This window comes from Lampetra fluviatilis, chromosome 26 (assembly GCF_964198595.1).
Source record: "Lampetra fluviatilis chromosome 26, kcLamFluv1.1, whole genome shotgun sequence".
Lineage (NCBI taxonomy): Eukaryota > Metazoa > Chordata > Hyperoartia > Petromyzontiformes > Petromyzontidae > Lampetra > Lampetra fluviatilis.
The window spans coordinates 4,625,015-4,652,978 of NC_136300.1; the positions used below are offsets into that span (position 1 = coordinate 4,625,015).

The 27,964-nt window shown below is 43.3% G+C and overlaps 1 protein-coding gene across 3 annotated transcripts in view; it reads right to left on the bottom strand.

Moving 5' to 3' along the window:
* PHKB (phosphorylase kinase regulatory subunit beta) overlaps window positions 1-27,964 on the bottom strand; it is a 196,015-nt gene that overhangs the window by 142,579 nt on the left and 25,472 nt on the right. For all 3 annotated transcript variants that reach the window (XM_078868562.1, XM_078868560.1, XM_078868561.1), the window contains 4 exons: window positions 19,440-19,578; window positions 8,980-9,079; window positions 3,984-4,091; window positions 377-457 (listed from right to left, as the gene is read on the bottom strand). In XM_078868562.1, the coding sequence (XP_078724688.1) occupies window positions 377-457; window positions 3,984-4,091; window positions 8,980-9,079; window positions 19,440-19,578 (428 nt within the window). The remainder of the gene's footprint in view (window positions 1-376; window positions 458-3,983; window positions 4,092-8,979; window positions 9,080-19,439; window positions 19,579-27,964) is intronic.

The following is a 27,964-nucleotide window of genomic DNA, read 5'->3' on the forward strand; positions in this document are numbered from 1 at the left end:
GTTGGGTTGAGCAGGGTGTACGACACACATTTTACATTTTACTCGCACGGCGATCTTAACCAAAATTCCACAATGAATCATAATATCGGTCGCAAAAGCTTACGTGTTAAATTTATTGCCGTGTTTGCAAGTAAATATTTTTTAAAAATTACAGAAGTCCATAAGTAACACGATTAACAGCAATTTAAACTCCTCAAACAGAAAGTAAATATTATATAACATTGAATGCAGACGTATGAGAATACTTATGTATGCAAAAATGTCCATGATTGTGGGAATGTGTTATGAATTCAAATTAATAGCAAGTGTGATATGAACGGCTATGTTCATATATATAATATACTTGATAAGAAATGTTCACATTTAGCCATTTTACCTCATCTGTGCTGTAGATGATCTGAAGGCCGGATGCAATCATTTCCACCAGATAGAGGAGGAAGAGTGACACAGCATCAATCTAGACAATGTTTTTTTTTTTAGAATGCAAAATGAGGGCAGGGGATGAGAGGGGGAGACACGGTTAAAAAGTATTACATCTCACAAATAGTATTTTGTAAGGACCCTGGCGACAAGTCAGGGCTGCGACTGCCACGATCAATTTTACAAAACGAGAGAAATGCCGAGGTTCTGTCATGGCCAAAAAGCAACGGCTGACGAGGCACGCAGGAAGGCAGAAACAAATTAACTTGATCTCATAAAACCACAACCAAATCATCGACCAACGTGTAGTAGCAGTTGCCCGAATCAGATTTGGCAAGCGGTATGCAAATAGAATTGCAGGTGACACGGCACCGCTGTGTAGTTGAGATATATATGATGAAAAAAATCAGAGCGGGGATTTAAAAATGTCAATGGAGTGCATTTTACACACAATCACTAAAGGGAGGAGGGGCGGACGCAATGGGCTGCAACGGCACCGCACAGCGGTGTGCCTTCCTGCAGGCCAGCACACAATTTCACATTGGTGGTGACGTTTGCACTTTGCTGGCAGTGGCTCGGGTCCCCGAGTGGACGCGTGATTGGTTTCTCGATAACGCTGACCCCCGACGGAAAGGGAAAACAAAAACAGGGACAACTCCGGCGCTCGCCGTGACTCGTGCATAAGCCACGATTTTGCGCCGAGAAATGCACGAGCGGAGACTTTGGCTATCCGAAATCAATCTTAAACAACGAGATGATAGGGCTTGACAGCAACAAAAAAAAAGTGAATGCAAGTGAAGCCAACGTCTGAGAAACATTCTGACCTGTCAAGGCACACAAGTATTGAATGCAAATCCTGTATGTATCACCGATGATACTATACTCTAATATAAGCGCTCAACTTTATCTGTGATGAACGCTGCACTTTCTGTCGTTTTCATGCAGGGGGCGCTGCAAACCTACGTGCCCCCTGCATGAACGACTGAGGCGCAGGGACAGACGTTCGATTACGTTGCCATCGATCTGCAGACGGCGGTCTTCTTACACGACCAGCTCTGTGTCGCCTTATCTCAATCCTGCAATCCCAAACAGGTGAAAGTCCGCATCGAACCGAACCCCCGGCAAGGCCATCTACTTAACGACGAGAGAAAATTCACACTAAATGTCCTTTTCAATGAAGTCTTCCAGATGTAAAATGACATAAGCTTTTAATGAAGAAATAAAATAATCTAATTCAAAACAATACAATTCAAAGATGTTTCATTTCAAAACTGCAAAACGGAGCATCGGGTGCTTGCGTGAATGCGTCGTTCGTGTGCAACATTTTTCGTGACTTTCCTGGCCGAAGGCCGTAAATGGTTGTGAGGGGCGCCGCAGTCGCCCCTGAACAACCCCTAGTAATATATATCTGTCTAGCCTTCAAGTCAACAAATACTCTCTAAAATGCCACATTAGGAGTATGTAATACATTTGTAGAAATGTGCATCTGTTCCATTGGATTTTCCAATGCACCTGGTTTAATGTTGGATGATAACGCATCGCGCCCATGCTCACGGTGTTATGGCTAAACTCTGTGATTAAAATGTGATCGATTTGGGTAAGTGTCTGGTTAGAGTTTGGTAAAATGTTTTCTGTTCTACAGAAATAATTGTTTCGTTTTAAATAAACCCAATCGATGCATGCATTGGTTTCTTCTCTCGTGGTTATTTTATGAATGATGAAATTAGTTACGGAGAGAGTGAGAAATGTTTTAAGTTCTCATTTATACATTCTTGAACAAACCCACTTACCCTGCCCAGTGTCCACCACCATTTCTAAATCCCGGTGGATAATTCACAGCCTCAAGGGGCAACAGCATTCGCTCGCATCTACCTATGTGTCTCCACCATCAAAACATCTACCATGCTCAAAAGTTGGCAGATATAATCATTGCTATTAGCCTAAAAAAACAACTGTAGCATTGATGACATTTCAATTGAAGCATTCAAAAGTTACACTCATTTCGAGTTAAACTGAAAAAAGGGCACGGTGATCGTCAGAAGGGGGCTGAACAAACATCTGCTAAACGTGAGCTAAGTGAGAGGAAGTGAAATCTACTCAACAGTCACGCCCAGTATTCCTGACCGCTTCCATCACGGCGAAAAGTGTTTCCCAAATAACACGAAAGGAAATGTAATGTTGCCGCACCTTAAGGTGGCTTTTCTATCCACAGCAGAATGGCATTTGATACAGTCCTCTGAAGGGTGGTTATTAGCAAATGAATACCCATCCAGACACCCCCACTAGAGACGGCCTGACAGAATGTCAGCCTGAATAAAAGAGCACAGCCCCTCCCGCCCATCTGTGCTGTTCAGGGCCAGGTACGGGCAGAACAAAGGGTGCAAGTGGGAGGGCTGACAGAGAGCTCTCCGGCCTGGGTAGGACAGACAGCTGCCACGGCGTGCCATTGATTGGGCAGGTCGATACGAAGCCGGCGATGAGCCACCTCCCAATCCGTTGCGGCCCTGTTGCACTTGAGCCCTGAGCGAGGGGAGGAGCTGGCTTTGAGCCTTATCAAGAGCGATACTGACAACGATCCGCAACGCGACTAATTTCACTCCCACAAAAGCGAGCGCGTCAACGGACGTGTCATGTTTCGGAGCGAGGAAACAGAGCGGCGATTTGTAGTAGAATAAAGAAATAAAAAGCCGGGCGCTATCGGTTGCGAGAAGCGCTTCGTTTTTTTTGCGAGGGCATCCGATAAGATTTGTATTCTCGGCTGCACCCCACTGTTTGTGCTTGAGAACATGAATTGTTATTGTAACATTTAGGATAGGATCCCAACGACTTTGGGAGGATCAGTGCAGATTCAGATCTGTACGCTGCAGATGATAAAGCAGAACAGGGTTTTCTTTCGTTTATCTCAAATTAATTCTTGTATCTGAACAAAAGGAACTTAAATTACCTATTTTTTAACCCAAAAGCTCATGGTTATAGTATGTACATAACTGTCATTTCAATATTTTAAATTCTAGTTTACAAAAAAATATACAAGTAAATGTGAGCTATAAATTGTTTCGATTTAAAGCTTTCGTGACTGCGGGGATTCATCTTCTTGGTTCTTTCGGTAAAGTCACGTAGAGGGGAAATAATAAAATTAATAAAATAAAACATAATAAAATACAATTCTCACGACGTTTCGGCCACAACACAAGCAGCCGTCGTCAGGTGAAGTGTGACTTTACCGAAATAACCATAAGTTGTTGTTTTGATTTAATATTTAACCGCAACTTTAAAATTGGTGTCAGTTTAATTGGCATTCTAGGCAACTCAGAGCACAATATTCATATTTAATTGCAGCGCAATCAATACATACTTGCCACTGGCTTATCCGACAGCACCATTATCAATTATGAAAGTCAAACCGTGTGCGCGTAAACTGGCACTGTCAAGGTTAAGTACCTGTGGAGTAACACCAGCCTCGTGTTTAACAGTACAATCGACCTGCAGTCCGACTCATTTGGAGAAATCATTCCGGGGCATGTGTCGGTGGGAGCTACGTGGAATCCGTCCCAGGATGTTACCTGAAGGTGCCCGTACTGCTTGTAGGGGTACACCACATCGCCGGTTTCCGCGTTAAAAATCGAGTGCAGACACTTGAATGGGCATGGATCTTGCTTGAATTGCTCCACCTGCAAAGAAAGGGCAGCAAGAAGAAGCTTGAAGCCTACAATTTTGCTTCATGAACAGCTGTATGGCACTTAAAAAACATTATAGTTATGGAGTGTTAAAATGATTTCTAATCTTTCAATGAAAAGTGCTATATAAAAATGTATTACTCTGATTACTTCACGATAAATGGTTTTACTTGGGCTACCCCAGCATGTGTATGTGCTGCTGTGGGGAGCGTTAGTGTCGCAGTTAGCGTGCTGCGCTTCGAACCTGGCGACCCGAGTTCCATTCCCGCTCACAACCAACATCGGTGAAGATTATCTGAACCAGTTCTGGGGCTCCCCTAGGTCGACTCAGCCTCAAATGAGTACCTGGTGCAGAGTGTAAACATCGCCACTGGGGATACAAAGGCGACCGGGCGTGGTGCCGGCCACCCACCCCCTCGTGGGCGGTGCGGGCCTTAATAGGTGCTCGCTAATGCCACTTGCCCCGACAGTCTGTTAGGGCTATATGGGGAATATCTGTCTTTGTTCCACCAGAAAGGAAATTCCTGTCTTTCTCGAAGGCCTGAGATGAATGCATGTCAAGCGCGAGCACTTGCCTTGAAGCTCTTCACCACGACGTGTGAATCGAGGTGTACATTATTAAAATGCAATTGTTAAACTTCAGGTTTTACACGTGGCAGATAATAACTACAATACGTTCCAGTGCGGCGAGAGTTAAACCGGGATACAAAGGTTACAAAGGTTTTTATTATAATAAGTTGGCTCATGATGCAAACAATATTCTCAGTCTGCATTTCATTTAGCCTTTTTTTGGGTCAATATGGGTTTTGTTTTACTCCTCACCCATTGCAGAAGTTCTTTGTTGGAGGAATTAAAGGTGTGAAAGTGAACATACACACTGCATTGGCACTGAAACGCAGGACTGAAAACTGTAATTAATTTTTTGCAGACTTAGTGCTCAAGATCACGCTGTAGTTTACTCGGTGAGAGCACTCCACCGCGTTTGTGAGGAATATAGAAACAGGCCTCGTTAAAATCTCCCCTATCGAAAACAACACGCAGACGCATGGAAATATTACATTGCCCTTGGGTCCAAAAATGTACATCGATTTTTTTTTCTCACACCGATGAACTTCAGACGAGCTTTAACAAAAATAGCCAAGTGCGAGTCTAGCTTTGTTTTAATCACGCTTCGCGCCCATGCTCACGGTGTTATGACTGTCGAGGGTGAATTTCAATCAGATGCGTGGAATCTCCGACAAGCAGACCACGCTTGGCGATAAACTCGACACCGTTTCATTGCTCTCGAAAAGCCATCCGCGGCTTTGAAAGGGAGAGAGTGGAGGTCTCGTGTTATTTATTTATTACACTTTCTAATCATTCACAACACGTACTTTTATTTTCTCTCTCTCTGTTTTAAACAAACACAAGAAAATTGAAACGGATGGCTCCCATGTAAACACTGCCCGGGAAAAGGACAGGTTGACATTTTTATTTAATTTCCCTTGCCAAATTTTGTATTTTAAGGTGTACAAAGATTCTTGTCACTCTGGGCTAACGGGATTGGGTAAATGTCAGGGGTATCATTACGGGTTTAGTGAAGGCTCCTGCACAGGCTCCGTTCGCCCCCCTCCCAGCCCCGACGCTAAAGTATTTGGGCAAACCAGGTCGCTCTCTCTCCACCTCCGCACAGCAAAGACACGTCGCATACATTAGAGCGACCGTCTGTCTCCCCGCGCTGCCTGTCTCTCTCTCCCTTCACTTATGCCTTCTTCACCCTCACCCCCACACAATGCCCTCCGCAACCACCTCCCAAAATAATTTTTTTCCAAATACTCCCGCAGCCACCCCACAAGCCCCCCCACCCCGCCACGACCACCTCGACCGATGCAAACGCCACAGTGCTGCCCCGGTGCCCGTGAGAATCGCCGGTCTGGGCGACCGGCATGCGCGCACGTGCATGCACACGCGTGCGCACGCTCGCACGCAATGTGCTGGCGAGCCTGAGCTCGGACACCTTAAGCAGCAACGTCAGCAGTAGCAGCACCAGCAGCAGGAGCGTGCCCACACAGAAGCGAGTGTTCGCAGACAGAACACTGTCTGCTTTTCCCAGTGATGTGCCGCGAAGACAATGATGAATAAACAGAAGCTGTGCGGCGCACTTTGCTTGCTATTATCATATCCTTCACTGCAAGTTGCAGCGCACGCGTAGTGTTTCATGTGGTGGTGGGGAGACGCAAATGAGGAAATGCTTTTGCCCGAGCCTTCCCATCATTTACCAGTGAACAAGCCAGTGGAACTAACAAATGCTCTCAAGAGCCAAACTCGGGCCTCTTGCAGAATGTGAAGCACGACAATGATTTATGATATACTTGGTAAAGTGCGTAATGAATATAATACACTAAAGAGACAGTCTTACATGCAAAAAAACTTATTTTCCTTACTGTCTACTTTGGAAGGCTGACGAGAACATTTCTAATGGGGATTTGGGGGGGGGTACTTCCACTGTAGCCTTTCATTAAACAAAGGAGATGACATTTAGTTTTTATGAATTATATTAAAAGAGCAAAAGATGCTGCAGAGATTTAACAAAAGAGACCACCGAAAGGTTAATATTTGCTCAACCGAGCCAATGCAAAATTTCGTGAAGGAAAATGGTGAATTTTTTATGAAGGCCTCAAAAGTTTCCTCAACTGTGGGTTTTGTTATTCCTTGCTTTAATCAAACTGATGAAGCGAATCGATGTTTCTGCAGGTTAAATAAAAAAGCATGAGTGTTTTTTTTTACTCATATGATTTTGAAAAAAATAAAAAAGCATGAGTGAAAAAAAAGCATGAGTAAAATAAAAAAGTATGAGTGTTTTTTTTTTGCTCATATGAATTTGAAAAAAGCACACTCATTTACTCAGTGACCTTCACGAAATTGTAATTTTATTTGAAATCTCACCCTTACCGTCTGGGCACCCGAATCGAAAGCCTAGAGTAGCAGTGGAATACACAGTGTGGCTGGGATTGGGCGTGACATTTTTAAGGTTGTATTTGAGATGTAATATCACCCCTGCCCCCACCCACTCAAGGGGGTAACAAAACATCGTACAAACAAATTCGGAGATGCAATCAGGTAAAATATGGAAACGATAAGGTCGTGCTCATTAAACACAATGTGCTTGCCACAAAGGAACCACAATATCTTGCTGATCTCGTCAAGGAGCATAAACAGTCACGCAAAGTCCGGTCATCCTCAAAGCGACTTTTGGCTAACCATCGAAAAATGATGGTCACCACATCGCGCGCTTTCAGATGCGCTTTCGCGACGGTCTGGAACGCTCTTCCTTCCAATATTAGGAAGCCACTGGAGCTGTGCACTTTTAAATTTAAAATTGAAACTCATTTTTGAGAACGGATTTTTGCGTTTAGTTTCTTGTCCACCTCCGATTAGCACGGTTGGCTACGTCCGGTGCGAAAAAAGTTCAGCATACACAGCATACAAGTACTACTACGAAGGAAAATCAACGAGGAGATAGCGAGTCCCTTCATCCCCTCCTGAACACACGGGGTAATCTGAGTGCACGGCGCTGCACCTGGCAAGGCATTCCAGGTCCTAGGAGCGGCACCCAAGAAGGCACGACCACCCGGGGGCATCGGGTGCCGGATCCGTGGCTGGCAGTAAGGCCCTGCTTTGAGGATCGCCGCAAGTAGGCCCCCGGTCGAACAAGGGACCAACCGGGCCCGCAGGTCCAAGACCGCTCAGAGCTTTATAGGCCAAAATATCCAGCTTGTGCTGAATACCAAAGCTTACCAGAAGCCAGATACAAAGATCCCCCATATAGCCTTAACAGACTGTTGAGCAAGTGCTGGTAACGAGCAGCCATGAAGGCCGAAACGGCACACGAGGGGGTGGGTGGCCAGCACCACCCCCGATACACACACGACAAACACGAGTGTGTGCAGTAGATGCACTGGGGGATGTGGTAAGATACATATGCTAGGGGGTATTATTAAGTCCAAGCATCTCACAGACCCCCATATTAGAATGCAACTAAAATTGTACGTGGTATCCCTTGCTTAAACAAATGCTCTTTGGAAAAATGTATTGGCAGGCTCCTTTATTGATGGAATGATATTTAATTATAGTGATAAAAAAACGTGTTCCATCACTTTATTATTCTACCGAAAAGCAGCCAGATATGTAGGTTTTCTCAGCCAAGATTGTGATTCACAATTGTTTTTTCTTGGTCAGGCCATGTCATGATCTGGACAATGTCTTGTCACAATAACCTCCACCACTCTACGCAGCCAAGCAAATAAAATGGTCACGTGTACACGCGTTTTAATGCAACAGTTATTAATGCACATCTAACCAGTAAGTTATAGGACCAATCTCACAACCTGAAATTGGTGATGATGTTTTGCTTGAAACCACATCAAACATCGTCAGCAAAATACAGGAAATCAGAATAAAAATCCTGGAAGTCAGGATAACCGTGTCACCTAACCTGGCTTTGTAATGTACGCTTATTCTATTTTTTATGAAATTTTCAATCACAATGGCTCTCTCTCAGTGCCATGCCAGTGTGACCAAAACAAAAAATGAATGTACCCTAAAAAGAGCATAAATCTTGCTGATCGTTCGCATAATTGACAAATATTGGTTCTTGGGCGAATACATTAGAAGTGTCACATGGGTTATGAATCTATTTCAATGTATTGTTCCAGCCCTCCGGGAGAGACAAAGGTGATTAGGCATGGTGCTGCTGGCCATGCCACACTAATTCATTTGCCATTCCGGCTAAAACAGGTGCTGTTATAGCCGGCACAAGCCCCAACAGTACGTATGGCTAGGGGGTCTTCATATGGCCCTCGGGAGTTGATGTGTCCCGGTAGGGCAATGCGTGATAACACACCTTGTCAGCCTGCCTCATGTAGCAGTAAAGGATGCCTCGGACACACTTGACAGCGCAGTGCTCCAGCTCATGGGTCCTTCCTTTGTCATCGTCCAGGCGCCTGCGGGCAACAATGTGATCGTTCAGTGTGGTCGGCAGTGAGAAGTTAGAGGGAGGTGGGCAGCGGTAAGGGGTTGGGACAGGGCATAAAGAATAACGAGTTGAGTTGAAAGAACATTGGCGAAAAACAGAACATCCCACACCTTAAGGCCTCCTCTCATTTTGTCTCCTTTATGTCACAAACAGGCAGCTTATCTGCTGTGCATTCCAACACTCTGTGTAGCAAAATGTCCATGACTTAAATGTTCTTTACTGCCAGTGTTGCACAATCCACACATTACACAGTTCTTGAGGTAAGAAAAAGACTATCCTGCTTATTGCCGTGCGCCAATACACCAATCTTCTAAATTCACTTTTAAAGTAAACAGCAGACCACTTGAGCTTCTACGCAGATTAGCTGACATGGCACAATGTGCCGGGTGTTTAGTCCACGAGCCTTGGCACTTCACCGCAATGGGATACACAGACAAGGGCACAAGCTGCACCTGGGTAGATTTTGCACGATGCAGGCAGAATGATGGAACATGTTAAGTTTGAAGTGCCAGCCAATTCCCTCCGGCCATGTCTGTCAACCAATCAACAATAATGCCAATGAATGTTGTAAATAAGGCCTCCTGTATGACAAAAGGTGAACTTGTCAAAAAGTTTTAATCAATAAAATAAAACTAACCAAATGCACCACTGCTTTGTTATAGAAAAATATATAGAAAGTAAACACATTGACAATTCATGCAATGTCCCCCTTCTTCAGAGTAGAGAGTACTCAATGGTTGACTCGGCATGAATGGCTTTCTGCAGATGAAATTGCATTATTGATTTCATGAGACAATGCATGAAACTAAATAAATAAGTACTACTATTAATGTGTATACGTAATGCTCCGGGCACGGTGTTCACTCATTGGCGTAGAGAGAAACTCAGAGGCGCCAGGAACCACAGACAAGCGGGAAGGCAGCCAAGCGGTGAGCCAGGTGCCAAGAATTGATCTAAGCTCTGCAGTCCTCTATATATTAAGGTGTTATTGGCCAATTAATTGGTGTTTACACGTGGGAGGAAACCAAAGCAATCAGAGGGAACCCACGCGTGCGAAGGGGAAACACTCTATCCCACACAGATGGAACAGGTGGAGTTCAAATTGCTGCTGTACCACCTTCTCCTGGCGAGCCACTGTGCGGCATCTCGATGCCCACGGGAAGGGGAGAGTTTGATGACATTTGCTGGATTGCCGACTTGCACTACCGTCAATGGATTCAAATTTACGCTATAAACTATTTTTATTTTACCAGATAAGGCACACTGAGCTTATAGAGCTCTTTTTCTGAAGCGACAAGGCCACAAATGATAGCTCAACGAAATTTACAGCAGCCAAACACTCGAAACGCATGTTTGTAAATGTGGGGGGAAAGACGAGAGGACCCGGAAAAAAATACACGCAACCACAGGGATAGAGACACGCAAACTGCAAATATGCAGGCGTCAGGGTTGGGATCGAACCCATGCCTCCGAAGTAGTTAACATCTCGCCGCTGTAGCGAGAGATTTATTTTTCTAGCTCAATACACGATTAATATTTTTTTCATTATTTTTTAAGTGGTTTTCTAAAAATGACACTAATTAAACGGAAAAATAATGGTATTTTAACAATATCCGCATTTTACAAAAATCTACTTTGAAAGCAGGAAGCCTACATTCATTGATGGGGGGAAAAAACATAATACAAATCAGTTCATAAATAAACTAAAAATATACCGTTTGGCAATTAAGCAACAACTAGGACATTTTGTGACAAAAATATTTTGCATGAAAACATACACCAGCAATTTACAATTTTGTACAAATTATTAATAACCCGAGACCATATTAGCACATTTTGGCTCAATTATTCACACTAGTAATGACATGAACAAAAGAGACTATAATTGAAATCTGAGGTTAAATCAAATTTTAACGCTTTTCAGCAAATTGTATATGAAGTCAGCCTCGGAGCTGCGTGAACACGAATTATAATCTGTTGCCATAGATTCTTGACGGAGTTAAGTATAGACATACAGGGCTAAATGACACTGTAATATTTGTTTAATTTAAAAAAACATATTTATGCTGGGCAGATCTACTGACACCTACAGTTAAGATCGCGTGTCACAGGGGAGCAATTGGTATTTGAAAATTACCCAGGTACGGGGAATTTGGTCAGCGCCAAATTTGTATTGACCTGCGGCAAGATTAAAGCCTTGACACTGGGGGTCAATGCCACGGTATTTTATTTTTTTTAAATGCCAAGGGTTCTTAATGTCCATAGACTACCCAGTGTATGGTTTAACATCTGCAGTCACGACACTGACTAAACCACTGCAGCCCCCCTGGAAATGTGTGGGAGACACCCATTGCAGCGCCGCTCCAAGTCGGAACATTGGCTGCTTTACGGACCGATCAATAGCACTTCCCTGTAGCAGCCAATTTTTATTTCCATCTAAATAATGACCAGGCTCATGCTCTGCTTAGCTTCTGAGATATGAAACGATCACACTCGAAGAGATTACAATATACAGTATACCAACCTATTGAGCATATAAATCAAGTACATACCCGTACATGTAAGCACACATTGAAACACACATTCATTGTACTTATACATGCAACATAACATATACACGTATGATAAGTAAATACAAAATAGAGCATTCAAAGCATATACAGCCGCATTATAGATTTGGCGTGGGGCGGTGGTACAATGGTTAGTGCACTGCACTATGAACCCGGTACCCCAATTGGACTCCTGGCCACGGCTGATATTCCTGACAAGTGATATCATAACGGCTCCTCCCTTTCATCCCCTTTACCAAACAGCACCAAGCGGTGTGGTGAAAAAAAAACACCCCATCACTGACAGGGGGTGGGGGGGGGGAGGCCTTCATCCAGTGATGGAATGAGAAGAGCTGGAATTTTTGTATTTTTGTCACAAGATAGTTTAGTCAGCATAATGCAACATAGTTTAGTTCAATACAGTATGGCTCCAACTCATGAGACCATGGGTTCAGATCTCAGATCGAGTGTACTCATCCCATCACCCCTCGAGTCATTCAATAGAGCACCACTCGTTGCGGGAGTTGACAGTGGCTGTCCTTTCCTGAAACATAATAGACAACCACTACGGAACACTCACACACACAAGAGGCATCTATGTGTACACAGAGTATACCGCATGCCCATGTGGAGACCAAAGCCGGAACACCAATGGGCCTAACTCTTGGCAATGTGAGGGGATCTTTAACGTCCACTCTGAAGCAGAGAGCGTGGATAATTATTAACACCCGCAGTGATAACCAGGGCGGCCCGCTGGTTTGAACCGTGAACCTCCGCAAACAAGCGGGCGAACGCGCAGATGCCGGGCCAATGTTGATGCCAATGCGAACCTGCGCTTTTCAAACCAGGCGGCACAACGCTTTGCTTGTCAGTACTGGAAAAACATTGGATTGCACACGTACATAATTTCCCCCCCGACCTGCCACTATAAAAAAAAAGTCCAACGAGCCGCATTAGCAGCAGCGTCCGCAAAGTCAGTGCAGGCGCATTATTTCCCCGGAAGGAAGGCGCTCGTTCAGATTCGCAAATTATACAGCGGCAGAGTCACGGGTCGGCCCTCTTCCGTGTCACTGGAGTTCCAGGCTCAGCAGAAATCGCTTGGATGTATTGACTCGGAGCAGTTTAGCATTTCAACAATCGTACGGGGGGCAGAGAAATCAATTTTACGGACAAGTCGCATTAAACACGGACCGAGAAGACGTCACCTTGGTGTATTTAAAAGGTAAAGGCTACCTTAACCACAAGTGGGTTTTTCGAACACTCAAAAGTCCATTAGATGTAAATAAATAAAAATCCCTTTTTCACTTTCTGTGCAGTTCCCCTGCTCGGCATGAATATTCATCGGTTATTTGTACGCGTCAAGGGACAAAACAACACACCACGTTACGTTTCAGAAAGTTTAGACGCAAATTGCTTTTTGCATATATTTATTTAAATCGTTCGCAAAAGGCACGGCGCCGTTGTGAATTTAAATTTTCCAAGTAATCACAATTCAAGACTTTGAGCGAAAAAAGCTGGGGAATTGTGTGGTCCCTTCCACACCTTGATATAAAGTCCCAAGAGGGAGACTTAGTGCAAAGGAATCAAGGGCTTGACGTGGTTCAAACGGTCAACAATTTTAAACGAATTCTCTCTTATTCTTGGTTCTTTCAGTAAAGTCACGTAGAACCAAGAATATGAATCCCTGCAGTCACGAAAGCTTTAAATCGAAATTCTCTCTTTTTTCGCCAATTGTAATTTATTTAAATGGATTCTCAGCTCTTAAATTCAGCTTATAATTTAATCATGGAACATGTAATTCATTTTTATATTAAAAAAGCATATTCAGACTTTTGATTTTATAAAGGCTTCTAATATCGCCATTTTGTAATTATTATTAGATTACAGTATTCGTTCAGGGAGTCCCAATGCTTGTATAATTACTTGCAAAGACGTTGACTGTAATGTTACATTAACAGGAAAAAGTTAATGGAGCAACACATTCAATGTTGTCTAAAATCAACGAAGGCTCCCACTCATAAAACACGAATTGTATCAATAAATAAGTTAATAGACCCATTTACCGCCCTCATATAGGATGAAGGCCTCTCCATGTCCGTCACAGAGGTTATTTTACCATACTTCACCACACGTTTAAGTACAGGGCGCAGGAAGGGCAGGACAAGTTCAGATATCACTCAGCACAGATGTTAGTCACAGCCAGGAATCTAACTCAGGTTACCTAATCTAAAGCGGCATACACCAGGCACTGCGCCACTACTCTACCCCACGTGATAAATTATACCAAAGTATATATTAAACAAAAACGTTATTCACGTGTTTGCTGGTTCCTATTAAACCTTACTAGTTATGGGCGTGTGAGTGAGAGTTAACGGGCATTTAAGGAATGCACTCTGCAGTTGTGAATGCAAGTGGTGTTGGGTTACGGAGCAAAGTTTGTAACTCCTCTCATAAAGGTATTTTCCAAAGTGCTCTTAGCAACCAACATTAGATGCCATGTCATCTCACGGGAGGTAATTTCCATCATTGACATTCACAACACTCCTCAGGAAATCCATCGGGAGCTTTTTGAAAATAGACAATCTCATTTTTTTTGCTGGTTACTTTAAACTTTGGTGTATTGGCATTTCTATTCCCACAGCTTTCTAACACTGTATATAAACTTTCCGCCTTTGTTCATATAAATTTACAATATTTTTTTTATAAGCATTACCTAAAAAAACATCTACCTCAAACATTCCTAATGAAAAGGAGAAGGAACACATATTTAGGCATAAATCTGTTCAATTCATTATCAAGAGATGTGCCACTGCATATTTACAATAAATCATTGCCGTTATATGTCGACAACAGGGTGGAGTGGCGGTGCAGTGGTTAGCGTTCTGGGCGATGAACACGGCAAGACCTGAGTTCGATTCCTGGCCAGCCACAACATCAATTGCAAGTGACATCAAACTTGGTCTTGTCCTACCATCCCCTCATCCACCACTATCCCTTCACAACCCACACTGACCAGCATGGTGAAGTATGGTAAACAAACGTGGCCGACAGTACATAGGGAGGTCTTCATTGTGTCAGTGGACTGCGAATGGCTGGAATTTACTGTTTATAACCGCTACATGGAATTGATTTACCCTAAAAATAAATCCTTCACAGTTCAGCAATTATAAAGCATGTAAAAAAGCATCGATGCATCGATACACTTTCATAAAATCAAACCGTCACACTCTTGAGAGAAGCAGTGAGTTAAATCGCATGATGGTCTAGCTGTGGAGGCATACATACAACGACAATGAAGGTGTGTGCTTCTTGGCAGCTGCAGCCTTGTGGATATAACAAGTTGCAGGGCAGAGACAACAGCGAAGCAAGAGATGACAAAGATTCTTAAGATTTAACATCAATTCAAATTTATAAAAGTAAAATAAAAATCACGACGTTTCAGAGGCAACACAAGCTTCCGTCTTCAGGTGGAACCGTCACAACACGATAGCTGCATCAAGTGAGAGAAATTCCAAGAAAACAATATTTGTATATATACCGGTTGAGGGTGGGAGGAGCCAAGGTAGGCCCTGAATATTATTTTTGTGAGGTTCGGTGCGGCTGAAGCACGCTGCAAGGAATGAGCCTTTGTTGTGTAAACTAGGTGTGGATGAAATACAAATATTGTTTTCTTGGAATTTCTCTCACTTGATACAGCTATCGTGCTGTGACGGTTCCACCTGAAGACGGAAGCTTGTGTTGCCTCCGAAACGTCGTGATTTTTATTTTATTTCTATTTTACTTTTATTAATTTTCATTTTTTACCTACGTGACTTTACCGAAAAAACCTAAGAATATGAATCCTTGCAGTCACGAAAGCTTCAAATCTAGAATTTAACATCAAGTCACGTCACAGTGTTGCCTCCCAGGACCCTCGGGCGCATTCCAATTTTTCTACGCAACTTGCCAATTCTAGTTTCCTACTCAAATACTGCACGCACGAGAGATGTAATTAACCTGCGGCTGCACACCCACGAGTACAATACAAACAGCGAAAGGAATAGAAATTCCAGGTGAGACGGAAATAATGATACGCTCCGCAACGATTACGCCAACGTTTCACTTGGGAGGATGCATGGGTGGGCACAATGCAGCGCAACACCCTTTTCCTAAGGGGGGGGAGGGGGGGTGCTCAAGATCATCGAGGGAGTTACAAATAATTCACACCATACTTCTAACGCCATATCGTCATGTTTCGCTTTCATTTGTTTTAATATCATTCTTAATCCTTCAGGGCGCACGGCTCACAGCGGCACAGATATGTGAACAGACATGACCGAGCGTACAGAATCTTGCGCGGCCCGGCGTGTCAAAGGCTTCGCAACACTCCGTTCCACCCTCACCACAGCACACGCCTTGAAGCTCTGCCCCCAGTGCATTCGAGCCACTCTGCATTTCATGCCCGTCACCATCGGCTATTAGCATGAACTGGCTGTTACCTGCATCCACTTTGAGTGTTTGTAAAAATGACATCTTGGCTGGTGTCCACGGATCTAATATTTTCACGGACAGCATGGCGATATAAAATTTGAGGAAATCACCAGGAACATAATGATTTAGTAATCACGGGTGGATGAATGAGTGGTTTGTTCAATGTTGACTGTGACAGCTACACAATTGCATTCTCTTGCAAGTATTGTTAAAATTAAATTGTGATCATATAAGCTATTAGTAATTGTGTTTGTGTCATAACAATGTACGTAGCAGGGGGTTATTACCATAAATGTGGTTAAATTCGGACTGGTCATTACTGTAAGCATAAGCTAGTATTTTGAATTCTATTAAGCCATTAAAATATATATAAAGATACGACAATATTGTAATACAATAACAAAACTATGTTATGCATTCAGCTACATTAAATGATGTATAATTATAGCTATAGCGCAGTGGTTGACACTCCACGTCATGTTTAACACATTTACCAACCCAGCTTAAATATACGCTCCAAGCGTGGTGGTGTTTTCATTTTATGCAAATTATTTTGTCAAGGCGCCCTTCCCCCCTTCCAACCCAGCTTAAATATATGCTCCAAGCGTAGTGGTGTTTCATTCAGACGCTGTCTCCCCGACAGACCTGGTCTTCACGTGAGGACGGCTGCTTGCGTTGTGGCCGAAACGTCGTGAGAATTATTTTATTTTGTTTTATTTTTATTATTTTATTACTTACCTTCTACGTGACTTTACTGAAAGAACCAAGAAGATTTACCAAGTAGTCCTAATTCAAGACTGTGAGCGAAACGACCTGGGAACAATGTGGTCCTGTCCACATCTTTATCTAAAATCCCAAGAAGGAATCATGTTAATGTTGTGGATTTACTCTCCAAAATTACGGTGTGCTGAACCGGTAACTAATTGCCATGTTTTCACGTGACAAACATTACTAAGTGGCGGTGTCGGGTGGTGGTGGGTTTAAAGGCACATTTATATTGCCGCTAACCCAACATAACCTCTTATGGACTACATGTCATGGCTACCATCAGCCACGAATGGCATCTGAGCCAATCTTGCACACCCCCCCCCCCACCACCACCGCCGCCTACGTTAACCAGGATGGTGAAGTATGGTCAAACAATACGCCATGACACAAAAGACGAGGCCTTCATCCAGCAACTATTATTGACCAAGGGCTCTAATTTATTGTTAACGATTTAACATCTAACTGCCTAGCCAACAGCATCATTGAATCAACCGTGTATCGAATGAGTCACTTAAAGAGCTAGCTTAAAGGCCTCTTAAAACTCAGGGTTCCCGCACAAATACCGACTTTGAATTCATCAAAGTTTATGTCACTGTGGTTGCTGGTGCAGCAAGCGGGTAAATCATTTAGGAAAGCAATCTGCCCGAGCAGTCGGCACCAACTCACTCAATCGGGCATTTCGGTAGGGCAGTGTTTGCACCCTCATGTGCCCTGACACATCTAAAGTGCCCACTAAAATAATTCATTGCCCTGTTTGCTTTCAGGGCAAAAAGCCCTCCCACAGTCGCTCCAAAAACAAGAATGTGTGTGGCTTCTCTCTCCCGTCATTATTCTAATGGCATTAGACCACATCTCTACTTAGGTCGCATCCCAGACACAAGCTCATATTGTGTTTAATGCCCCCCCCCCTCCTCTACATTATTACTGACCCCCTTGTGCAAGCAGCTGATGGCCTGCAGGCAACTGTCTGCTCTGGCTGCAAAATCGGGCACTGATGGGCATGCATCGCTTCCTATGGTCTGAGTTTATTATCAGTGGGAGCAGCGGGGGAAGCCTTGAAGCTGTGATGCTATGGATCCCCCGAGGGCTGGACCCTATGCCACATGCACCTGGTGCAGTGGATAGGCTGCACCTGGGGCTAAGCCACAAGAGGCATTCATAAAACAATACGCATCTCATGCGCCTCTTATACTTGTAGACATTCACTTTTGCTTTATGCTGTTATTTACGCTACATTTTACAATAGCACGTTGTCCAAATGTTCTGCCTGTCCTCTGTCAGCATTCCAACATTGCTCGATTCCCATTTTTTTTTATCTCTTGCAAAGGAGACGATGTAACGCAAAAAGTATTTCATACCCAGATTTGTATCACACACAAACAAAATGTCAGGTGGGAATTGATAAGCCATGCCATCAAAAAACGTTTCTTTCAACACTTTGTAATAGTTTATTTTTTATTTTTCATGACCGACCACATCTGAGTTACGATCGACTGATAGACATTTTAAAAGAAGGAATGTCAGGGCTGACATCCGCTTACACAATAATATCAGGTGCCTGCAGGCCTTGGCACCATACTCACATCTGGACGATTTACCCCATTGCTGGTGATGGGGCCATGTGCTAGTTTTCATGAAAAATGTCCCCAAAGGAACATTCACCAACATTCACCAACACATGCATTGGGTCTTTGTTAGCGTTAATCACTTGGACTATTAGAATTTTTTTTTTGTCCTTGGCACAACAATTTTTCACCCACACAAAAAAAATACGATTTATTTTTTTACTATAAACTAAACTCTTTTTTTTATTTTATCAGGTAAGGCCCACCCAGCTATAGAGGTATTTTTCAGACGTGACCTGCCCACAAATAATGAAGTGGCTTGTCATGTGGGAATTTCTCGCTGCCAAATACTCTAAACGCGTGTTTCTAAATGTGGAGGGAAAAAGCGGAGGACCCGGAGAAAAATACACTCAACCACAGGTAGAACATATAAACTCCAAATATACAGGCATCAGGGTTGGGATTGAGCCCACGACCTCCTGTACACCAGGCAAGGCCGTTAACATCTCGACACTGCAGCACCCTGAAGATACTGGGCAAAGACCTCGCAGAAAGTGCACCTTGAGATGCGGCAACACATTCCTGGATGAACAAACTCGAGCAGTTTAATTCACCTCGGACATTTCCTTTTCGGCCACTAAAACTTCACTCCTACAATCACGTCATCAAAAATAACGATTTACATTCGGTCACGTGACAACCCCACCGAATTAATAGAGGATTTCCAGAAGAAGAAAACATCTTTTTAATTCAAAGCCTCTAGCAATCTCGATACACTCATTAAATCTTCCAAGTCTCTCTCCTTCGTAAGACGTGGATCCATCGCTTTCACAAAAATTCAAACACTCGCCGAAAAGAAAGTGAAACATTACAAATCAGTGGGCGATCTCTACAACTGGATTTGCCTGGTGAATAAAGGCTTGTTTGAGGCCTCCTCCTACTCTAGCACCCCCCACCGCCCACCGACAAGTCTCACCTGTAGGCGATGGAGAGGGCCCAAACGCTCGCTGCGCAGTACAGGCTGTCTCGAACCTTGGACTCGTTGTTCTCCCCGCCGGTCTTGGTCAGAAACAGCCCCGTGGTGGGACTCTGAAACTGCAGGATAGTCGCCTTCACTGCAGGGTCACGGAGAAAAAAAGCACACGTCAACAAAGAATGAGACATCATAATACAGGCTGTTTTTGGGTTAGATCACGTTAATATATAAATGTCGTTAAACCCGCCACCACCTGGCACAGCCAATTAGTAAGGTTTGCCACGTAAACAAAACATTCTAATTCGTTACTAGTACAGCAAACCGGTGTGTTGGAGAGCCAAGCCACAACATTTACAATCTGAGTACGACGTTTCGCCAGTAATTACAACTAGCTTCATCAACCGACAGCCAGATTTGTGAAGTCCTCCTGTTTTGCTATGGATGATATTGGTCGCAAAATCCTAAGTGTCAAAGAATGAGACAATATGGGAACTCAAGTGAAGCAATGAGACAAGATAGTTGTGAAGCGCTCGGTCGATCCTTGTCGTGACAATACGGCTTCAAAGACGATATCGTTCGACCGCCGCCATCGCCGTCCCGAGCAACTTGAAAGTTCAGAATATGAGCTTGGCAAGAACATGTCGCAGATGTAATTGGAGAGAGAAGTCACGGATGTGTGGAGCATATGCACAGGATATCCAAGTACAGGCTACTGGAACAGGTATTTGATTGGGGCACCCAAAACACGTGAAGCGTCAGGAAGATCTCAAGTTATTGTGGGAGAACGTACCTGTGATGTAGGTTGCCAACATTGCAACACACGTGCGGTCTCGCAGAAGGGAGTGATGGCAATGTGTGGTGGGGCTCTCGATAACATTGGTCCGATGATATCCTTATTTAAGTTTGTCTGCCCACACGCAAAATATCTGCACTGCAGTTAGTTGGCAGACACGTTGTTTGTGGTGGTGAAGTGTAGTGACACTCCGGATTTCTCTGGAGTGGCCTGATCAGCGAGAAACAATTTGGAACTGCCCCTAAAAATAGGACCTCCATTTGCACGAAGACAAATATTGCATACTGTTCTGGACATAACCTTAGGTATAGTGTATCAATAACCCTAGGTATAGCATATCAATGACCCTAGGTATTGCGTATCAATAACGCTAGGTATAGCATATCAATAACCCTAGGTATAGCGTACCAATAACCCTTGATATAGCGTGTCAATAACTCTAGGTATAGCATATCAATAACCCTTGGTATAGCATATCAATAAATATTGTAACTTGCATACCTTAATCTACAGTTCTTTATACGCCAACAGCATTGTTATATTCATGCAACTGAGGCAGCCTCGTCATAATGATGCAAACGAAATAAAATGTTTTACAACGTTTGTGAACACTGCGAGAGTTGGTAATCGGTACTCGAACATGGCCCCACTCACTAGAGTGTAATGCATATCCACATTAATACTCATAATCTAATTTGGCACCGCTGCTATAGCAAAAACATTTTCTGTTACAAAACTTTTTAAATTATACGAGTGGGATTTTTTTTATATAACAGGTAGTATACAATGAGAACCTCCTGCAGTTCTTAGAAATTTCAAACGCAGGATCAAACGTAAGAGAGCACAGCGAGAAAAAAAAACCCACCTAACTTCGCGCAGATATAATTAACATTGAACAATTGCAAACAAATTGGCACCTCGGGCTTTTGTCTGCCGAATTCCTTTGCCCCTTCCCGTTTTATCAAGATAAAAAAACAACAAAATAAAAAACACACAATTACAAACAAATTAGTGCAATACAGTGTGGCCTCGCTATTCAATTGCGAACACTTCAACAGTGTACAAAGTTAATGAACAATCTTTAACGACTCTTTAGTGAATCTCAATTGCTTCTCCCACAGTTTATGAACGTAAACCGATGCATGGCTGCACTGCACGTTTGTTGCTATTCGAGAGGGCTCACTGTGAAAAAGCCATCGAATTATTTTCACATTAACGTAAATACGTTTCAATATCTTCTTGGTTCTTTCGGTAAAGTCACGTAGAAGGGAAGTAATAAAATAATACAAATAAAACATAATAAAATAATTCTCACGACGTTTCGGCCACAACGCAAGCAGCCGTCCTCAGGTGAGGACGGCTGCTTGCGTTGTGCTTGCGTTGTGGCCGAAACGTCGTGAGAATTATTTTATTATGTTAAAATGTATTTATATATTTATTTATTATATTTTTCCCTTCCCTTCTACGTGACTTTACCGAAAGAACCAAGAAGATGAATCCCTGCAGTCACGAAAGCTTGAAATCGAAATTTACGTTTCAATAATCGTGAAAAACAAGTGTGCTGAAGCAACCACGACAAATGAATTGTTAAACCTATTTCAACTGAAATATTTTTTTCTATTTTAACAGGTAAGGCCCACTGAGCTGTATATCTCTTTTTCAGAAGCGACCTGGTCACAACGAAGTGGCTGATCGGAGGAGAATTCATAGGAGCCAAATACTCTAAATGCATGTTTCTAAATGTGCAGGAAAAAACCGGAGGACCCAGAGAAAAAGGACACGCGATCATGGGGAGAACATGCAAACTCCAAATATACAGGTGTCAGGCTCGGGATCGAACCCATGCCCTCCTGCGTACCAGGCAAGGTAGTTAACATCTCACCACTGCAGCACCCCTAAAAGTTAACCACCGACGAGTTCCAATTTAAAATAACACGAATCACCGTGTGCGATTTTGATATCGTGCAAACATCAATCAAATCCCCGTTAGTGGTTCGTAAGTAATTGGTAAGATTTAAAATTTACAGCCACGGCGTGAAATTGATTGGACGCGACAGTGTTTTAATGTGAAATGGCCATCGCTGCATGTTCCGACATTGAAGGATGTGAGCGAAACCTCGGATGATGTCATGTGACGCACAAGCAAGAGCCTGCAGCAGTCCGCACATCACAATGGGTCGCGGTAATGCGAAAAGGCATTGCATCAAGAGGAAAACTGAGTGCAACGTTTTGGCAACACTTTGTGTTCCCGAGAAATCATTTAATTTGTTTGTAGAAATTTCTCTCCGGCTTTTGTTCGTGAGCCAAAAAATTAAGGGAGTTTTTTTTTTAATCCAGTATATTTGTAGCCCATTTTTTTTTTACATCGTATGATCCAAACAAAGCTCGCCAGAGTCTACTTTATTAGCATGGATTTGGGGTCTCGCTACCATTGGCGATATTGACGAGTGCCCTCTCTCCATTTAGAGTGTTGCAGCGCACGCTCGCATATCAACTGGGATTCTCGATCTGCCGACGGAATAAATGCCGTTCCCTATGCCAATGCTACCGACTTAAATTAAGCACGTTATAGACTGCACAATGAAAAAAAGTCCCCCCACTTCCCCCCCCCCCCCCACCCCACCCCACTTTTAACCTTATTGACTGTTAGTGAGAAAGTGTCGTTAGTGAGCATCTATTTAGGACCGAAATTCACTCCGCAGGAATGCGCTCTGTAAGCACCGCTCCAAGACGGCTCTGTCTCTCCCCCCCCCCCCCATTTACAGAGGTTCACGCAATCGTACCGAGCAAATATTTCAGGTCAAGTCAACCTAGGAGAGGTCCAGGCCACGATTAAATATCGATTTCTCGTGAGATTCAAGGCATAATACCAAATTCAGGTCAACAGAATCCCAACGCAGTGGAACAAGCTACAATAACAACGCCCCCCCCCCCCCCACCTTGTAGCCTTAACAGACTTTTGGAGAAAGTGCTGTTTGCGAGCACTGATGAATGCCGGCAAGGTACACGAGTAGATGGGTGGCCAGCACCACACAAGCGACTACACACACCATCACTCTCACATACAGCGTAACACACACACACACGCGCTAACAGTCCACAGATAAAAAGAAGAGGTTCAAAAACACAGGATACATGCTAAAACGTGTCATCTAATGTTGCCTTCATTATTTTGAAGCCAATTATAATGAACACGTTTTCACATTACGCATTGAAAGATAAACAAAGTTGCAATGTTGATATTTGAACGAAACACGCATGTTCTTGCAGTGCTAATATACAGCAGAACTTCAATACTCCATATTCCGATAATTCCCAGAATGCAGATAGCAAGTGGAGCTGCAGAACGAAGCAGAACTACAGAGAGACAAACGGCTGCAAGGGGACACACCGAGAGGTTCGTAGCCAAATGATTTGATTTTGAGTTTATCATGCAGACGAGCTATGCTGAAGTGAGCTGTCGGGTAGTAAAGGATGTTTGCATTTTTCAGACTTAAATAGCGATTTAAAAAAAGAAATCCTCCTAAATAGACCCAGGTAGTATATCGGCCCTATTTCCGTTTTAGAACATATTTTCCCCGATGATCAGTGGAATTTTCACGAATGGAGTTGCACTCCCGTAGAATCCACGACTTCAACACAGCTTAACGAAGTCGCACGGCTCTTTCCTACTAAAATTTGCGAAGCATCGCCGGCGCAAAATTTCAAGGATTACATGATTAACTCCCACGGTGCACCATGGATTATAGGTCCCTATTTTAAAATATATATACTTATTTATCCAGGAAAGCTACATGGAGCCGAAGAACCCTTTTTCGCGAAGGTGCCTACATTATTTTTATTTTAAGATGCTTTCATCCAATATATGAGTGTTTAAACATATACTCACATTGGCATGGATGAAAAAAAATTCGGAAATTACTATAATCTGACACAATTTATTAATCTCCTGTGAAGAGAATGACACAAAATCATTGCGGATTACAGAAGGCCGGTTTTACAATAGCCGTACACACAAAAAAGTTTGATTTAGTGATTCTTGATACAGCTAATCTGGCTGTGACGGTCCCACCTGATGACGGAGACTTGTGTTGCCTCCGAAACGTCGTGATTTTTGTTTTTTATTTTATTTTACTTTCTACGTGACTTTACCGAAAAAACCTAAGAAGAAGTTTGATTTAGTGATTTATTGAATGTCACCGTGCTCCGCCAAACAGTGAAGAACACAATGTAAAAGTTCAAAAGGGGATCTCGAAATATATCGTCGTCCAATCAGGCAACGATGATTAGATTAACCTCATCCCATTGTTAACGTTGCAGTTAACATCCTTCCTAATTCAGATCAAGGATTCACCGGGCAAGGTCGGAAACGTAATTAGCACGACGCACTTTTTTGAATTCATACTGGTAGGAACCTCCTGGTTACACCAGCCCACAGGGGATTATTATGTCCATCGTGCAGGGAGGGGCTGGGTGGGGAGGGAGGGGCTGGGTGGGGAGGGGCTGGGTGGGGAGGGTGGGGGTGAAGCTGAGTGGGGAGGGGAGGGTGGGGAGGGGCTGGGTGGGGAGGGGCTGGGTGGGGAGGGGCTGGGTGGGGAGGGTGGGGAGGGGCTGGGTGGGGAGGGTGGGGCTGGGTGGAGGGTGGGAGGGGTGGGGCTAGATGGGGAGGGGCTGGTCACCCCGTGGTGCCCTTATAAAACTCAACGTTTAACCTACTCACGCCGGCCTGTGCCCGTCCTCACAGTCGGGCAAATTTGCGGAATACACCACGCCGCCGTTGAACCTGGCCATTGACCGAGCAACCCAACGTTCCTACCAGCTCCCTCCGCAGGAATGTGTTTTAATTTTACATATAATCTCGTCGACAAATGCGCGTGTAACGTTTTGACGTGCTCACCTACGAACGACTTTTTACGCATCCCAGTTTTGTTCCACCTTCTTCGTTAATGCCCCGTGTGTCTGATACACGTCGGGAGCGGGCGGTAATGCATTCATTAAGGAAATTTAAAACCGACCGAGGAAAAACCGCACCTTGGAAAGCGTTACAGAACCCATGCAGTACGCAGTAAGCACACGCTGCTCCACTGTAATGTGATCACAGAGAGTTGCGAACTTACACACGCTGTGCTGCAATAGAAAATGTGTGGTTTGTGTGCAAAATATGTATTAAATGTATTCCTTTGAAATATACTTTCACATACAACTAAGTTCCTTTGACTAATCACGTAACCAATGTAGCCTTTGTACAGTTGCCTGTGCAAGTTCGTCATTATGCTATCCTCTGCATATGATCTCTTGCCTTCAGTAGATCTGTTATGTAATTTAATGGCAAGTCGTGTGGACGCCTACAGCAAGCCCACCAAAGCATGTTCACTGTTGATATCATACTACGTCACACAATATCACTGTTGAGCATTTATAGCACAAAATATAAAAGCACTATACCGCGTACATTGTAAAACTATTTGTCATTTAAAAAATCTTCCTGCTTTATTTAAAAAAATAGATTTTGGTACTCGTTTGGTAATTGATTTTTTTTTGCATTTTAAACCACAATCCTTCAATCTTGATTTTAAGCTTTCGTGACTGCAGGAATCCATACTTTGGCAAAATTACGTAGATACATTTTTTAAAATTATTTTTTCGATCTACGTGACTTTACCGAAAGAACCAGAGAGTACACAATCCTTTAATTTTGCGTCCAAATATGCATATAGAGGATATTTATTGTTGATTGACTGAAGAAATTACCTACAGTAAATGTTTCAAATGAACATTATGTTAATTCATTAAACGTGTGGGTATTTAAGTGCATCTTGCCGACTCGTCTCGACTGGACATCTGTGAAAAACATCTTCATAGCTCATCGGATTCCTCCAGGATAAAAAATTCGGTCTGACGATACCAACCCAATACAGGGAGGGCGCATGTAAAAAGAATACCGTAATAAAAAAAAAAGCCAAGCCTTTCCTGACCCACTCTGAAGAGAGTACACGTTAAAATAACTTCAAATAATTATTCAAATCAGGGAATAAACTATTCAACACCTCATCAATTTGCCTTTGTCAAATATTCCCGGTGTCCTCTCTCAAGTGAAATAAAACACCGCACAAGGTGTTAGCCATTGCCACTGTTGAGCGAAGATGAGACAGGAGACAGATCAATGTTGAAATGTGTTCTTCACATAAACTCTGACAGGACCGGGTCCCTGATTTCTGTAAGAAGAAATAAAAAAAAAAAGCTCCTCATGAAAAATAAATCTTGCGTTGGAAGGCGATGCGTGTTTGTAGGTGAAATGATTGTCATATTTTTGGATTTCTTCAAAAAGTTACGAAATATATTTGCAGTCTTAAAATGTTCCAATTAATTGAGTTTATAATGATGCGACAGGCCCTCTCTCGCTCTGTCTTTTTAATTTACTAAAGACACAAACAGCAATGTCCCATTAAAGGGTAGCGCAACTCAAAAAGTAAAATTGCTTTCATCTTTAAAAATGCACCTCGGCTGAGTGCCAGGTTGTCCGACACGTTTCCAGATGTATTATATAAGAAAAACAAACCCGTGTTATGAGAGCCTTCTAGTGATATCTCTGCACTGACATTGCAATCAAACGCAGTGGCACCGCGACAAACTATCATGATGCTCCTCAGCAATCGCCGTAGTAAATTATTATTTTGACTTCTCATTAACAACCTTCATACTCGTGTCGGACAGCCCAGTGCACACATGCAGCCTTGGTATTCATCTACGAGAGATCATTCTTATTTGGGTTCCATCCTTCCGACGATGACATCACCGCGGCACCTCCTGCCAGAACCTACAATTTGGCAAGGTTGGCTACGTGCAGTGCGAAAGAAGTTCAATGTCTACGCATGCAGAATCCAGGTGCTTATGCGTGCACGCCTCTCTTGGTGGTCAACTCCTCCTCACCTGCTGATGCTGCCCCCAGTTTCTTGAACTGCCTCCCTCTGGCCACATGCACTGCCAAATTACCTCCTCCTGTTCAAGTCCGCACTCAAAGATGTCCCGATTTTCCATCTGGCTATTGCTGACTGTTTGTCTCTCTGTCCTCTTACACTCACACACGCTTCACCCCATCGCTTTGCCCTTAAAAAAATTGAAAACTCTATTCTTTAGGAAGTCCCTGTTGTGTTCATAGTTTGTTGTCTTTCGCCGGCACCTCATATTAGTGCAGTTGGCAACATACAGTGCAAAAGAAGTTCAACATAGATTCATATAATAAAAATATGAAATAAAATCTTCAATAAAATCTCTTCTTCAAATTACCTTATTTTGCCTGTACTTTGCATCGAGTCTTGAGATGTGGTCACAACCAAACGTGTTAAAAATCCAAAAATGTGACTTGTTGTGTCGTTTAGACACTGGGACCCTCCAAGGAAGGAGCCCATGGGATCGATGAACACAGACACATCGCTCCCTGACGGCAGGTGCAGAGAAGTTGTTTGTAAACAAGTCGTCACATGACGACTCACGTGACCAGCAAGTTGGTGAAATGTAACAATTTGTGATCACGATTCGATTCAACAATCGGTTCTCGTTAAAATGCGCTACTCCTGGTGGTATCGATTCTCATTTATTTTGCCTCATATGGACACCTTTGTCAGCTCCCCTAGCCTATAATCGGAACATTTGCAAATGTGTTTAAATCGCAAATATTAAGATTCTCAAACGCGCGATTGGACGCACGCTTTGCGAGCTTAAGAATACACTG